Source organism: Sminthopsis crassicaudata, chromosome X, assembly GCF_048593235.1.
Source record: "Sminthopsis crassicaudata isolate SCR6 chromosome X, ASM4859323v1, whole genome shotgun sequence".
Lineage (NCBI taxonomy): Eukaryota > Metazoa > Chordata > Mammalia > Dasyuromorphia > Dasyuridae > Sminthopsis > Sminthopsis crassicaudata.
This window is the reverse complement of record NC_133623.1, coordinates 1,426,068-1,440,889: the sequence shown is the minus strand read 5'-3', so window position 1 is coordinate 1,440,889 and position 14,822 is coordinate 1,426,068. Positions and strand designations below refer to the sequence as shown.

The window sequence follows — 14,822 nt, the reverse complement described above, 5'->3', positions numbered from 1 at the left end:
CGCGAGAGCGCAAGCGCGAGCCTCGGAAGACTGCCCCGTTTTCTCTGACTTCCGGCCGGCTGTGGAGGCTCACGCACGGTGACGTACTCACGTATGTGCGCGAGCACTCACGTGCTTAGGCGCGCTGGTAAGCGGTCAAGCCCCGCCCTCTGCGCGGGAAAAATCTCGACTTTCTCCCCAGCCTCTAGCATTCCCTTCCTTCCCTCCCCCGGGGACTTAGGACCGCCCCCCCTTAGCCCCTCGAGGACCGCCAGGGCTCGCGGGAGTCCCCGAAGGCGCAAATTTGCCCGACGGCGCCTCGCGCGCAAGCGGCTCCCGGGCTCTTCCCGAGCCGCCCGGTCGGCTACCCTGAGATGGGCCGGGTGTGGCTCTGTTGGAGTTGCTGCGGAAAGATGAGCGCGCCGGGAGCTGCAAAGCGCCCTTGGCGGAGCTCTGAATGAGCGCAGCCATTCTGGGAAGCCTTTCGTTGGCCATCGTGAGTAGAAAGTCACCCAGACTAGCTCCCGTGCCCTTTGATTCAGTTGCCAGAGCTTAGACTTTATCCCAAGGGTGCCATTTCACTTACCCAAGCAAAGTGTATCGCGTGAGTTGGTGTGGTTGCAAAAACATGGACATTTGGAGGCAGCACCCATCGATCGCGATGTCACCAAGTGCCCTCTGCTGGCCCCCGTGATCCCCGGCACCGGGGCAAGGAGAAGGTTTGCGTGAACTTCTGAGGACTAAAATAAGAGAAATGAGGGAAAAGGCACATCCAGCGGCTACGACCACGGGACCACAAAATAATAAACGAAATTACGGACAATAAATTGGGTTTTAGGCACGTGGTCCGAACTTAAGGTTTTTGATTGGTCCAGAAGAAGAGACAAAAGTGGGGGGGGGGGCGGCCTCGGCCTGCATCTGGGAGGCAAACTTACAGTCCCCTTTCGCGGAGGTGGGAGGTCAATAGGTGTAGAACTTTGCAAATAACGTCTAGGTTTGTGAGTTGGGCTTTTAAAAATGTATTCCTTAATCACTTTTGCTGAACTTTTAAAATCGCTATCACCCACTCTAAAAGCAAACAACAAAAAGGAACTTCCTCCATTAGACCCTCTCTGCACTTTAGAAGCCACTTCCTTTAGCCTCTGGGCCCTCATTGTCTCCTCCCTAACCCTCCCCACACCCTTTAATCTGGGGTAATGGTTGCTGGCTCGAGGCCCCCTGTTAATCCTAGGCCTCTATCCTCTCCCAGCCTTCCCTCTAGCTAGGAAGATAATCCTTTAAAGAGCCAACATAATCATCTCATTGAAAGCTCCAGCTGGTAGGCTTGGATGCTTTACACGGCTTTTTCTCCTATAGCACCCCGAGGACCTGTGGCTCTGAATAGCCTGGGGGAGCAGTCTCTGAGTAGACAGAGGTTTCAGTCCCAAGATAGGTCCCAAAAGCTTTTGAGGAACTTTCCGGCACTTTCTCAGGGTTTGCCCATCCAGTCTCTGTTTAAGACATTCCCTAGCAAAGGCTAGGGTGGTGCTGTCTTCAGATCCACTGGGCCCTTTGACCCCGGGACCGGAAGCTGAGAGAGGAAAAAGGATTGTCCCATTCCCACCAAAGCTCCTGGAGATTTTCCTGGTCCGTTTCCTGGCCCATGGGGGGGGGAGGGGCGGTTCAGAAATGCCTGGGAACCACGATGGGTTCTTGGAGCGACGGCGCACGTAGGTCCAGGAGGGGGAGAGATCCATTTCTTAAGTGCCCAGTCTAAATTGATTTTACAGCGGAGGACTTGCTGGGGGTCACAGCGCCAGTCTGAATGGGCTTGGTAGTTGAGTAACTGTAGTTTTTAATCACAAAGCGCCCTTAAACTAAGCCAAGTAGCCGTTTGCTCCTGTGTTAAAGCAAGAACCCCGGGCGTGAGGTGAAACTCACCCGAAGGCCCGGCGAGATTAGGAATCTAAGCTAGCCTTGGAACATGGCCAGGGCTGAGAAAATAGACCGAAGGGAAAGGGCTTGGAGACCCGGGCCCCAGACACCTGGGCTGGGGGCTGGGGAGCCAATGGTTCTACTCTACTTCCCATTCTCCCTGCCTGCAAAACGAGCAGTGTTCGCGGGTTGTATCTCAGGGGGATTTACTGGTTTTAACCCTAAACCCATTGCCTTATATTCTTCAACATCTGGCACTCAGCCCCGGGGCCAGGGAAGAACCCTCCCCATCCAGCTGGCCAGAGAATGCCCGCCACCCCCACCCCCCAAGCAGCTCAGTCTTGAGGGGGAGCTCAAAGGACAGGGAGCCAGGGGGTGTCGGGAGCCGTCAGCCAGGGCTGTCCAGGAAGAAGAGGAAAACAGAACTGGCTGAATCTGGAAGCAGGGAGGGGGCAAAAATGAACCCAGCAGAGTGTCGGGAAGCCAGCTGCCAAAGCGGCCGGCGGAACAGGCTCCCCGGGGGAGGCGGCACGACTTTCCTGGCGGGTAAGAACCACAGGGGGGTCCCGAAGAGGAAGAAAGGGCAAAAGGGGAGGGGGAGCAATGGGGAGATAGTTAATAAGGAGCTGGGCGGGCTCAGGGGAGATGTGCCCCCACCTATCTCGGAGCTGGAGGGAAGTAAGGGCCCAAGAAGGCAGGAGCCATTTCCAAGGTCACCCGGCCAGCCAGATGTGTTCCTCGGGCAGAGAGCTTCGGGAAAGGGGGGGGGGGGGATGAACAGAGCTGGCCCCGAGAGGCAGCCCGCCAGCAGTCTGGCGCCGGGGTCCAGCCCAGCATCCCAGGTCTCGCTGTGTCCCCTCAGGACCCAGCTGCTTCTGTGACCCAAACCAGCTGCCTCTGCTGCTGTTGCTGCTGGGCCCCTTGGTCTGCATGGGCGCCCAGGGTGCCGTCGGGGAAGCAGTGAGGCTCCCCGGGGACGTGACGCTCGGCGGCCTGTTCCCGGTGCACGCTCGGGGAGCGGCGGGAGCCACCTGTGGGCCGGTGAAAAAGGAGCAGGGTGTGCACCGGCTGGAGGCCATGCTCTATGCACTGGACCGGATTAACGCCGACCCCGGCCTCCTGCCCGGGGTGCGCCTAGGAGCCCGGCTACTAGACACCTGCTCCCGGGACACGTATGCCTTGGAGCAAGCGCTCACCTTCGTGCAGGCGCTGCTGAGGCCAGCCTCTGCGGCCCGCTGCCCGGGCGGCGGCCAGCCCATCGGAGCCCTGCCCGAGCAGCGGGTGGCTGCCGTCGTGGGCGCCTCGGCCAGCTCCGTTTCCATCATGGTGGCCAACGTGCTGAGACTCTTCGCTGTGTGTGACCAGGGCTGGGAGCAGGGTGGGGGGAGGGGAGGATGCTTCTGTGTGTGTGTGTGTGTGTGTGTGTGTTGGAGGAGGGGATCGCTCCCTACCTATTGATGGAGACGGAACTTTCCCCCCCAGATCCCTCAGATCAGCTACGCATCTACGGCCCCTGAACTCAGTGACAACGCCCGCTACGACTTCTTCTCGCGGGTGGTCCCGCCAGATTCCTACCAAGCCCAAGCCATGGTGGACGTCGTGCGGGCCCTGGGCTGGAACTACGTGTCCACTCTGGCTTCCGAGGGCAACTATGGCGAGAGCGGGGTGGAAGCCTTTGTGCAGATCTCTCGAGAGGCGGGTGAGCCCATCAGGGAGCCAGGGGGAGGGAGAAGCTGCCTGGGAATCCCAGCATCCCAGAGATGGAAAAGAAGCCACTGGAGAGGTCACCTAGGGCAATCCCTACCCACCCAGCCCCCCCCCCCCCACAGAGGATGAAATTGAGGTGAAGCAACCATCTCAGGATGCCGAGAGGCTAGCAGCAGAGAGGTGGTTCGAATCCACAGCCCTCTAAGTAGCTTCTGGCTGCACCACAAAGAAACCGGGAATTGCTTGACCCTCCCCCCCCCACAGCCAGGTTTGCTGGTTCCCAGAAGGATCATGTTTTGACCATCCCCGGCCCTCCTATATAGACTAGATGGAGCTTAACAGCTACAGGACCCTAGTGGGCAAGTGGCTGGCCCTTTTCTGCCGGGCTAGTTCTCGAGGCTAGGGTCTCCCCACCGTCCTCATTCTTGGGCTCGAGGGATCGCTACCCAGTACTGGCTATATCTGAGCTAAGGTGTCTGGGAACCAGGGGCTACAGGAACTGGAACAGCAGAAAGTGGCACACCGGGAGGTGGGGGAAGGCTAGCCGGGAAATGAATGGGGCCACATCTCTTGCTTGCTGGGGGGGCAGGAGGCGTCTGCATTGCTCAGTCCATCAAAATCCCCCGAGAGCCAAGGCCCGGAGAATTTGACAAAATCATCAAAAGGCTCATGGAGACGCCCAACGCCCGCGGCATCATCATATTTGCAAGCGAGGACGACATCAAGTAAGGAGATGAGACTCTCGTCATATTATTCAGCTCTGTCTGCTTGGTGTGAGAAAGCTGTGCGGGAGGGAGGGAGGGAGGGAACGAGCGAGCCAGTGGGGAAGAGCAATCCAGTGGACAGCCACAAACCGACACATTCAGACCTCAGGTTTCCCGCAGTCCCCCTCACCCCCAGTCTCATCTTCCTTTCAACTCCCACCTCCCTAGACGAGTCCTGGAAGCTGCCCAACAGGCCAACCTGACAGGCCACTTCCTGTGGGTTGGCTCAGACAGTTGGGGGGCCAAGATCTCACCCATCCTGAACGTGGAGGATGTGGCAGTGGGGGCCATCACCATCCTTCCCAAGCGGGCTTCCATTGATGGTGAGTCAACTCAAATGTAAAGGGATTCTCCAAATGAGGGAGTTGGGACATGAACATAGAAGATGGCTCTTGGAAAAAGAGAGGGGGCTCTTTGAAGGTGAAGTTGGAAAAGGCGGCTCCAAGGGATCAGGAAGGGCCTTTCCCGGGCAGCTTCTCTAGGCATAAGCCTTGAAAATCGGAAGTCAGATAACGCAGAGCACTTCAGCTTAGTCTCACCACATCTGAAGGGGACCCACAAGTAAACTGGCAAAGCAAACAAAGGAGCAGGCCATTGGGGGCCTTCCCTAATTTTAACCTTTCTCAGTACTAAGCTCAGTCTAAGTCAAAGTTTCCCCAGCCAGGACTCTGCCTTCCCTTGATTTATTTACACCGTCCCTCACTCCCCAGCCAGAGAAGGCACCGTCCCAACAAGCCTGAGGAGAGCAGTGAACCAACCTTAATAACCCTGAAGCCTGCCCGTGGCAGCCCCTCCCATGGGCCCAGCTGGGGCGTTTTCTCAAGTTTTCCTCTCCCCTTCACCTGGGGTCTGGGGCTACTCTATGATCAGTTTCCCCTCCTTCTTCTGCCAACCAGGCTTTGACCAATACTTCACTACCCGCTCCCTGGAGAATAATCGGCGGAACATCTGGTTTGCTGAGTTCTGGGAGGACAATTTTAACTGCAAGCTGACAACAGGCTTTGGTGCCCAGTCTGATGATGCTGCCACCCGGAAGTGCACAGGTAAGGGGAAGGCCCAAGAGCGGGGCAGGCACCAAAGCACAGGGTGGCTCTAGGAAGAACAGATGCAAATGCTCGTCTTCCCCTGGGAGCAGGTGAAGAGAGGATTGGGCGAGACTCAGCCTATAAGCAAGAGGGCAAGGTGCAGTTTGTGATCGATGCCGTTTATGCCATCGCCCACGCCCTCCACAGCATGCATCAGGCTCTGTGTCCAGGCTACACTGGCCTTTGTCCTGCCATGAGCCCGACAGATGGGCGGACGCTCCTGCAGTATATCCGAGCCGTTCACTTCAATGGTAAGCTGGGCCCACAGCTCCCGGTGAATGCCCATGTCTCCAAGAAAGGAGAACTATGGGATGATCATTTGTTATTTATTCGAATTTTCACAAGAACCTTCTGTGAAAAGAACATGGAATTGTTCCTCAAGTCCTCACTTTTAAAGTCCCTTGGGTTAGGAACTTGAACAAGTTCTTTTCTCCTCTGGGTCTCATTGCTTTCTTTTTCTTTCTTTCTTTCTTTCTTTTTTTTTTTTTAAATAAGAGCTTTTTATTTTCAAAATCCATGCAAAGATAGTTTCAACATTCACCTTTGCAAAACCTCGTATTCCAAATTTTTCTCCCTCCTGATCCTCCTCTCACTCTCCTAGACAACAAGTCATTCAAAATAGGTTAAACGTATACAATTCTTCTATAAGTATTTCCACATGGATTGTGCCACAGGAGAAAAATCAGATCAAAAAAGAGGAAAAAAAAAGCAATCAAACAACAACAAAAAGGTGCGAATGCTCTGTTGTGCTCCACATTCAGTCCCCATAGTGCTTTCTCTGGGTGCAGATGGCTCTCTCCATCCCAAGACTTTGGGAATTTCTGGGTCTCATTTGTTTTTCCCCTTTCTTTTTAAAATATTTATTTCTTTAGCTTTTTACTTTGAAAACATATGCAGTTAGCAACATTCACCCTGGCAAAACCTTGTGTTCCAGATTCTCCCCCCCCCCCCTTAGACAGCAAGTAATCCAATATAGGTTAAACATGTACAGTTTTTCTCTATTTCCACACTGATCATGCTGCACAAGAAAAAAAATCAGATCCAAAAGAAAATAAAAAATGAGCAAAGCAAATGACAACAAAAAAGGTGAAAAACTATCTTGTGTCCACATTCAGTCCCCAGAGGCCTCTGTCTGGATGCAGATGGCTGTGTCCCTCACAGAAGAATGCACCAGCTTGATTTTCACTCACTTCTAATTGGACATTTCCTTTGATCTATTTAAAAAGATGATCTTAGGAAGGGGTTTTGGATTTGCTGCCTCATTTCTGCTAAATGAGGCAGTTGGAATATCTGCTCTTAGAGGGCCCATGAGGACTTTACAAGCACCTTTTTGTATTGCTAAACAAAACAAGAGCTGTGTCTTACTTTTGGGAAGCCTTAGTGCAGGAGGCCTCCATGCTGCCAAAGCTGACTTTAAAGAACTTTAGGTTCTCTTTGAACCGAGTCTGGAGTTGGGACCTGGGACGGAAGGTTTTTCCAATCATTGGGTTTGTTTAATGTCTGCATGTAAAACTCTTATCTATTGTGGGATACTTATATGGCTCTTCACAATTTGCAAAATACAATAGAAATGTTACCTTCTAGGTTCCTCCCAGTGACCCTGGGAGGTAAGTGCTAGAATTCTGATCCCCATTTTACAACTGAGGAAACTGAGGCAGAGATGAAGTGACCTGCCTTGGGTCACACAGCCACTCAGGTTTTAATTTGGATCTTTCTTATTCCAAGTCCAGAGCTCTCTCTCCTAATATTATCTATAGAGTTTGTAAAAGATCTGCATGGAGTCTTCCATGCTCATTTGATTCTTCTAAGAACCCTGTGACCTCTATACCTTGAGCTCCTTTCCTGGTTCATCATTGATGGAATGGATTAGTCAAAAACAGATACTTTTCATTGGACTTGAGATTAAACAGCTCTGGGGAAACCTCCGGGAGACAAGGCCTTAGGGCCTCCTCCCTTTCCCTCCTCCTCCTCCTCCTCCTCTGCTTTCAGGCAGTGCAGGGACCCCGGTGATGTTCAATGAGAACGGGGATGCTCCTGGGCGCTATGACATTTTCCAGTACCAAGTGACAAATGGCAGTGGAGGCTACCGTGCTGTGGGCCAGTGGACTGAATCCTTGAAGCTCAACGTGAGTGGGTTTGGGGCTGAGGGAGAGGGAAGGGGGAAGGGGGATGGTCCCTTCTAATGGCTTCCAGCCTAGCTCTTTATATGAGATATGATCAGATGACTTCAGTCCCTGTGGCCTCTCAAGGAATAAGCTCCAGGGGGAGCTTCACGGACAGTTAGGGCTTTCCCTACTAACGATGTTGGTGACATTTTCCTTGTGAATGATGAACAGGAGTGGGATTTGGGGGGAGGGGGGAGTTAGAAAGTAAAAAGAGAAGAAAGGGAGACCTAGGTTGAGGAGGAAGGAACTGAAAAGATGCAGCAACTCAGAGATTCCAGCTCCAGCTGGGCTCCGTGGACAGTCAGGATCTCCATGGGAAGGATGCACCCACTTGATTTTCGCTCACCTCTAATTGGACATTTCCTTTGATCTATTTAAAAACATGGTCCTAGGAAGGGGTCCAGGAGACCCACCAGAGCCAAAGGACCTGTGTTCAGATGGTCCTTTCTAATTCCTGCCCTCAGGTAGAAGAACTGGAGTGGTCAGGCAGTCCCTTGTTGCCGCCGACTTCCCTGTGCAGCCTCCCATGCGGGCCTGGGGAGCGCAAGAAAATGGTGAAAGGTGTCCCCTGCTGTTGGCACTGCGAGCCTTGCGATGGCTACCGCTACCAGGTGGACGAGTTTACATGTGAGGCCTGCCCCCTGGGAGCCAGGCCCACGCTGAATCATACTGGCTGCCGCCCCACCCCCGTCATTCGCCTCGACTGGGCCTCCCCCTGGGCGATCCTGCCCCTCCTGTTAGCCGTGGCAGGCATCGCGGCCACCGCCTCCGTGCTGGCCACCTTCATAAGGCACCACAACACCCCCATTGTCCGGGCCTCTGGCCGAGAGCTCAGCTACATCCTCCTCACTGGGATTTTCCTCATCTACTCCATCACCTTCCTCATGGTGGCCGAGCCGGGCCCTACCATCTGTGCCGCCCGACGTCTTCTTCTGGGGCTGGGCACCGCCCTGAGCTACTCTGCCCTGCTCACCAAGACCAACCGCATCTACCGCATCTTTGAGCGCGGCAAGAGGTCTGTCACACCCCCACCCTTCATCAGTCCCACGTCACAGCTCGTCATCACCTTTAGCCTGACTTCGGTGCAGGTTCGTTCCCTGAGCCTCCTACGAGTTGGTGGGGCGGGACCAGAATTCCCGGGGCTCTGGGTTGGGGTGAGAGTCTTTTGCAGCATCACCAAAATCCCATTTTGGGAAACTCAGTTCCCGAGAAGGGTCTCGCTCCCAACAGTTAAGGACTGAGAAGGGAGCCCTGTAGCTCAGCAGCCCTTCTTGAGGCAGCTTCTCCCTGCCAGCTTTCACCTAAAAGCCACTTGTCTTTTCAGGTCATAGGTGTGGTAGCCTGGTTGGGGTTCCAGCCACCTCATAGTGTCATCGACTACGAAGAACAGCGGACGCCGGACCCGGAACAAGCTCGGGGGGTCCTGAAGTGTGATATGTCAGACCTCTCTCTGATCGGCTGCCTCGGCTACAGCCTGCTGCTCATGGTGACCTGCACCGTCTACGCGATCAAAGCTCGCGGGGTACCCGAGACGTTCAACGAGGCCAAGCCCATCGGCTTCACCATGTACACCACCTGCATCGTGTGGCTCGCCTTCGTCCCCATCTTCTTTGGCACAGCTCAGTCTGCTGAGAAGGTAAGGAGCTGGCATAGCCCACCTAGCGTTCTGCTGTGGAGTCTCGAATCTGGGCGCTTCTGCGTCCGAGTAGTCGCCAAACAGTTTCTTCGTGTGTCCGTCTGGCTCGCTGTCGGCCTGTCCTGTCACCATTCATTTTATGCCGTGTTTGCTTGTGGAGCGTATTCGCTTGCTCATCCCTCTTCCTTCTTCTCCGTTCCACTCATATTAGGCCCTGTCGGCCCAGTCGGCCCTTCTGACCCCTAAGATGCCATCTGTCCTCTGGGCTGAACCCCTTCCTGAAGACCCAGCTCTTGTTTTCTGGCCCCCAGGGGGGCCATCCTGGGATGGGATGGGGAATGAGGTGACATCCCTTTCTTTGGATCAGATATACATCCAGACTACAACACTGACTGTTTCGATGAGTCTCAGTGCCTCGGTCTCCCTGGGGATGCTCTACGTGCCCAAGGTGTACATCATCATCTTCCATCCCGAGCAGAATGTACAAAAACGCAAGCGTAGCTTCAAGGCGACCTCCACCCTGGTAGCCCCCAGTGAGGAGGGCAATCCTGCCAACTAGCCTGAGAAGGGCTGCCTGGAGGAGGAAGAAGGTGGGGTCCCCGAAGCGTGGGGGTGATCTGAACCAGGTGGTCTATATGGGCTTTATGCTGGCCTGGTTTTCTGAGTGTAGTCCAGGGTCTGGCTTTGGGGATGTGGGCTGGGGGAGGTCAGAGGAGAAAGAGCAGAGAAGGAATAGGAACCAGGGGGCCCCAGGGACACCTCGGTGATTACTGGCACAATTCTTAGTTCTGGGCGGTCTAATAGAGTCCGGTTCCACTCTTCCTGGTGATCCAAGTGGACACATGGGGCGCTACCCTCATGAATCTTGGGAGAGAACAAATAGCTGACACCTTTATTGGCTGTATCTTTGGGGGGGGGGGGTTACTGCAGGTGGCTTGCCGCAGCTCCAGAAAGATTTCTGTTTCCTCCATCTCCCTCAGCTTCATGCAGCTTCTCCAGAAGTCCTAGGAAGGTGTCAAGTCTGCAGAAACAGAGGCTGCCGCTCGTGGGCCTGCCCCACTCCAGCCCGGCCTTCTTCCACCCCTGCCCCCTTGGACCCCGAGCCGCAGATTCCCACCTCTGGGCGCTCTCCTGCCTTTCCCGCTGTATGGCCAGCATCTTCTCCCACTCCCGTTTGGCACTCTCTAGGCGCTCCCTCTGGGCTTGGGTTTCAGCCACTAGCTTCTGCCTTTGAACTTTCTGTGAGGACAGAAATCAGCTCGTCGCCACCCGACTGCTGCCCTGGTGCCCTCCCTTCCTCGGCTGCCCTCACCTGCCCTCGCCTGCCCTCACCTGCTTATGCCTCTGCAAGGCCTGGGCCAAATCTTTCTGCTCCTCTAAAATCTGCCTTTTGGCCTGGGCCTCCCCCAGTGCGCGCTCCAATAAAGCCTGCTTCTTCTGGCTAGTCTCCAGTTGCAGTAGGGCCTTTGGCAGTGCCGTCTCGATGGCTTCCACCTGCTTCTGATGCTCGGCTTTCAGGTCCTTCCAGAGCTGTTGGGCTGTAGTGGCTTCTGCGCCTGCGCCAGGGAAGAGAAAAACCGAGTTGAGTTCTCCCTGCCAGTCTTCTTCCCCCCCCCCCAAAGTTCTTCAGGCTACAGCTGTGAAGGAGCCTACGGATTTCTTCTTCGGGGTCCACCATCATGTCCATGTGCTCCAGGAAGCCCTGGAGGGCATCTGCCACCTGCAGCTGGCTCCACAGCAGCTTCTCCTTCTTCCTGGAGTCCTGGGGAGAGTTCACAAATGCCTTTCCACTTTCCCTGGGAGGGGGGGGGGGCGCTGCTCCTAAGGCAGAATCTTAAAGGGTAGGGAGTGGTTTTCTCTGAGTTTTACTGTCACTGTGGGAGGGGAATCAGCTCTTGGAGCTCTCTGGGCATGAGAGGCCGAGCTGGGCCTTCTGGGTGCTCACCTTCAAGAAGTCTGCCAGCATGGCAGAGGATATGTCATCCTCCTGTGCCATGGGAGCTGCTAAGGCCGCGGAGGCTGAAGCCAGAGCCCTAGAGTGGGGAACACAAAACCTGGAGTACGGGAACTGAAGTCCAGCCCCCACCCCCCAACCTCAATCCCGGCTGGGACAGACCCCCCAACACACACACACCTCAATCTCCGGCCTGGGCAGATTCCCGACCCCGGCCCTGGCAGATCCAACCCCCAGCCCAGACACCCACCTTCCACCTCCATCCCCAGCTCAAGCAGAACCCCCCACACACACACCTGGACCCCGGCCCTGATAGGCCCTCACACACACACCTTGATCCCTGGCCCTGACAGACCCCCATCCCTCATCTCCGGACAAACATCCACCCCGCCCCCGCCGGGATCCCCGGTCGGGACGGACAGTCTGCTCCCACCTCCATTCGCACGCCCCGGGCACTGCCAGCCCCGCCCCCCCAGCCCGCTTACTTGCCCGAGGCTTTAGCTGCAGCCTCAACACTCTCAGACGCCATAGCTTCGAAAGCGCCGCGGTCCTGAAAGCTGAAAGTTAAAGGAGGCGTCGCCGAGCTGATTCGCTGAGGCAGGAAGCCGTACCCTCCCCCCGGCAGCGGTTACGCTTCTCGAGCGCTCATTGGTCGTCTTTAAACTCGCCCCTTCCTCTGATCGGTCCCCACCTCGGGTCGACTGCTGCCAATTACGTCTGGGCCCGCCTCCTCAGCCGAAGGTCGCCTCCCATTGGTTCAGATGAGCGCGCGGAGCGGCTACTGGCCAGCGGCCGCCGAGGGGACGCTCCCCCTCCCCGCCCCACCCCGCCCCCGTTGACGCCACTGTGTCTTGGCGCGGAACGGTCCCGGTTCTCCCTGGCGGAAGCGTGATGCGCTTCTCGGGCCCGTTCTGTGGACTTCGGGGCGCCTATTCTGGCCCTTGCCGGCTCGGGAGAGGGTGCGGGGCTGCCCAGGGCCCCGATCGCCCCTCGCCTCCTTTCCTCGGCTCGCCGCCCTCCTTGCCAGCTGGGCCGGCCCGGTGGGTGCCCGCTCCTGCTTCCATCCCACATTTTGTCTTCTTCCTGTGAGTCACTTCTCTGGTTTCCCAGCGCCCAGCGCTTAGTAGTCCCTTAATGGGACCAAAGCCCCAAAGAGCCCCGCTCCGGGTGGATCGAGCTCTGTGTGCCCCGAGAGGGGAAGGCTGCCAGGAAGCCCACGGAGACATAAGGCTCGCCAGCCGTCCGTGGCGCTAGAGACCTTTAACCAAAGGCTGATGCCGCGGGGGGAAGGGGGAGGGGGGGACTGTGAGGGTGAAGCTTGGTGGGCAAGTCCCAGCGAAGTCCGCAAGTCCGAGCTTCTTCCTCCCCTTTGGGGACCTGGCAAGTCTGCTTCTGATTTCCCTTCCTGCTTTCTGGCTGCCCTGTGGGGTGCTGGCCCAGGAGGATCACAGCAGCTAATTTCCCCCTAGTCCTGGAAACGTGACAAAACACCTTCCTTCCCCACAAGGGCCACCGCCTGTGTCAAAGAGTATTCTGCACGGTAGGGTACAAGCCTAAGGGAAAGTTTCTTAAGTTCATTTTTACTTTCCTTTAAGTTTAAATCCGATCCCATGAGGCACTTGAAGTGACATAACTAAGAATCTGGAGCAAGGCAAATTTCACAAAGACAAGGTAAGCACAGTGGATAAACTGCTGGGCTTTAGTTTGGGGGGGCCTGAGTTCAAGTACTTCATAGTATGGGACCGTAGGCAAGTCACGTGACTCACTAGCCAGATGGGAGGCCCAGCTTCACAGGGCTCAGTAACCTTGACATAGCACTTGGGGTTTTTTGGGGGGCAAAGCGATTCACAAAGATGATCTCACTCCCACAAACTCCCCACAGCAACCCCAGGAGGGAAGTACCCTCATTAGCTGGGTTTTGCAGCTATAGGGCAGGCGAAGTCACCGACTCACAATCCAATGGCCAGGAAGGATGGGCCCTCCAGAAGAATCCCTGGTTTTCTTGACCTTCTTGTGACTGGCACCTTTGAAATGGACATGGTACCAAGGGGTTTGTCATTGGATTTGGCACCCAAAGACCTCTCTGGGCAAATCCTTTCCCTGCTCTAGGCCTCGACCTCCCTTTCTGCAAAATGGAGATTCACTAGGCGATTTCTAATGCTCCTATGTGAAATCCCCAAAGCTTCCTTGGAGAAGGCAGGCAGACTATACCCTAATAAGCTCTGCCTCTTCGGCACAGAACTCGGATAATTCTTTTCCAAATAGCTCCAAATGTGGTTGCTTTCATTAGCTCAGCGGAGCTGTTTTCAGTAAGTTGTCAAGTGGAGAACAATCTAATTAAACTGAAACCACACTAAAGGGAGTATTCCTTGCAGTCACAAATTTGAGGCCTGGTACACAAATGGGGTTCAAACAGTGTGGGGGGGAGCTGGGTAGTGGGGAGAATGCAGGACTTGCGTGACCTTGGACCAGGCACTTTGCTCTCTGAGCTTCAGCTTCCTTGTCTATAAAACAAAGGGGTTGAATTCCTTGGTCTGTGAGGTTCCTTCTACCCCCAGACTGAGCGCAATCCTGCTTTTTCCTCCTTCCTATCTCCAGTTTGAGAAGAACCCCAGAACCACCACCTCTTAAACACTTTCAGGGCTGATCTAGTCTGAGCTTCAGCACTTGAAGAGGAAGGCCGAGTGGGAGCACTACCTCCACTTTGGAAAGATTCTGGCTTCCTATAGCTGGGGCGGAGATGGAGGCAGAGATCCGGGCGCATGCGTTCATTTGGAACTGCGGCCGAAGGCCGTGTTAGGGAGACAGCTGCCCTAGATCACCCTCAGAACCCTCAGCATTACAGTACTGCTGAATCCCAAGTGGCAGAAAACTGGTCCCATTGTTAGGCCTCCTTACTTGGCATTTTTGAGGCAACACTGACCCCTGGTGGCTGTTTTCGTAGTTGACCTGGGGCTTTTCTGATCTCTCCCATTGAATACATTATATTTTTCTTGGCCTTGTGAAGCTGGTTTTGACACTTACTTAACCTTCATTTCTTTATATGTTTCCCCCTCCCCAACTAAGCTACGAGCTTCTCCCCATTGTCCGTGTTAGCTCCTTCCCCCCCCCTTTTTACTTATTTTTAAAGCTTTTTCTTTTCTTTTTTTTTTTTTATTCATTTTTCCAAATTATCCCCTCCCTCCCTCCACTCCCTCCCCCCGATGACAGGCAATCCCATACATTTTACATGTGTTACAATATAACCTAGATACAATATATGTGTGTAAATCCCATTTTCTTGTTGCACATTAATTATTAGTAAAGCTTTTTATTTTCAAAACATGTGCACGGATCATTTTTCAACAATGACTCTTGTATAGCCTTCAGTTTCAGATTTTCCCCTCCTTGCCCCCCACCCCCCACCCCTAGATGGCAAACAATCCAATATATGTTAAACATGTTAAAATATATGTTGAACACAATATATGTATAGGTATTTATACAATCCTCTTGCTGCACAAGAAAAATCAGATCAAAGAACAAAGTGCAAGTGAGCAACAACAATAAGAGTGAGAATATGACGTTGTGATCCACACCAGTCTCCAAAGAGAAGGCTGTGAGAGCCCCGTCTTCACA

The 14,822-nt window shown here is 54.6% G+C and overlaps 2 protein-coding genes across 3 annotated transcripts; one reads left to right on the top strand and one right to left on the bottom strand.

Moving 5' to 3' along the window:
• The first annotated feature begins 47 nt into the window (after window positions 1–47).
• Window positions 48–14,097, top strand: LOC141548538 (metabotropic glutamate receptor 6-like). The gene is made up of 14 exons (XM_074277492.1): window positions 48–2,439; window positions 2,756–3,246; window positions 3,376–3,592; window positions 4,190–4,325; window positions 4,533–4,687; window positions 5,261–5,407; window positions 5,500–5,700; window positions 7,439–7,575; window positions 8,079–8,702; window positions 8,939–9,250; window positions 9,462–9,840; window positions 10,231–12,289; window positions 12,800–12,875; window positions 13,087–14,097. The coding sequence occupies exons 1-11, from the start codon at window positions 2,352–2,354 to the stop codon at window positions 9,807–9,809; spliced, it is 2,856 nt and encodes a 951-aa protein (XP_074133593.1). The 5' UTR covers window positions 48–2,351; the 3' UTR covers window positions 9,810–9,840; window positions 10,231–12,289; window positions 12,800–12,875; window positions 13,087–14,097.
• ZWINT (ZW10 interacting kinetochore protein) lies at window positions 10,129–11,824 on the bottom strand. Of its 2 annotated transcripts, none has more exons than XM_074277499.1 (6): window positions 11,690–11,824; window positions 11,196–11,304; window positions 10,904–11,012; window positions 10,583–10,806; window positions 10,368–10,489; window positions 10,129–10,271 (listed from the first exon to the last, which is right to left on the bottom strand). In XM_074277499.1, the coding sequence occupies exons 1-6, from the start codon at window positions 11,731–11,733 to the stop codon at window positions 10,172–10,174; spliced, it is 708 nt and encodes a 235-aa protein (XP_074133600.1). In that variant the 5' UTR covers window positions 11,734–11,824; the 3' UTR covers window positions 10,129–10,171. The 2 variants fall into 2 exon arrangements, with proteins under 2 accessions (XP_074133600.1, XP_074133601.1); XM_074277500.1 differs by having other exon boundaries at window positions 11,196–11,283; window positions 11,690–11,793.
• Window positions 14,098–14,822: the final 725 nt, after the last annotated feature.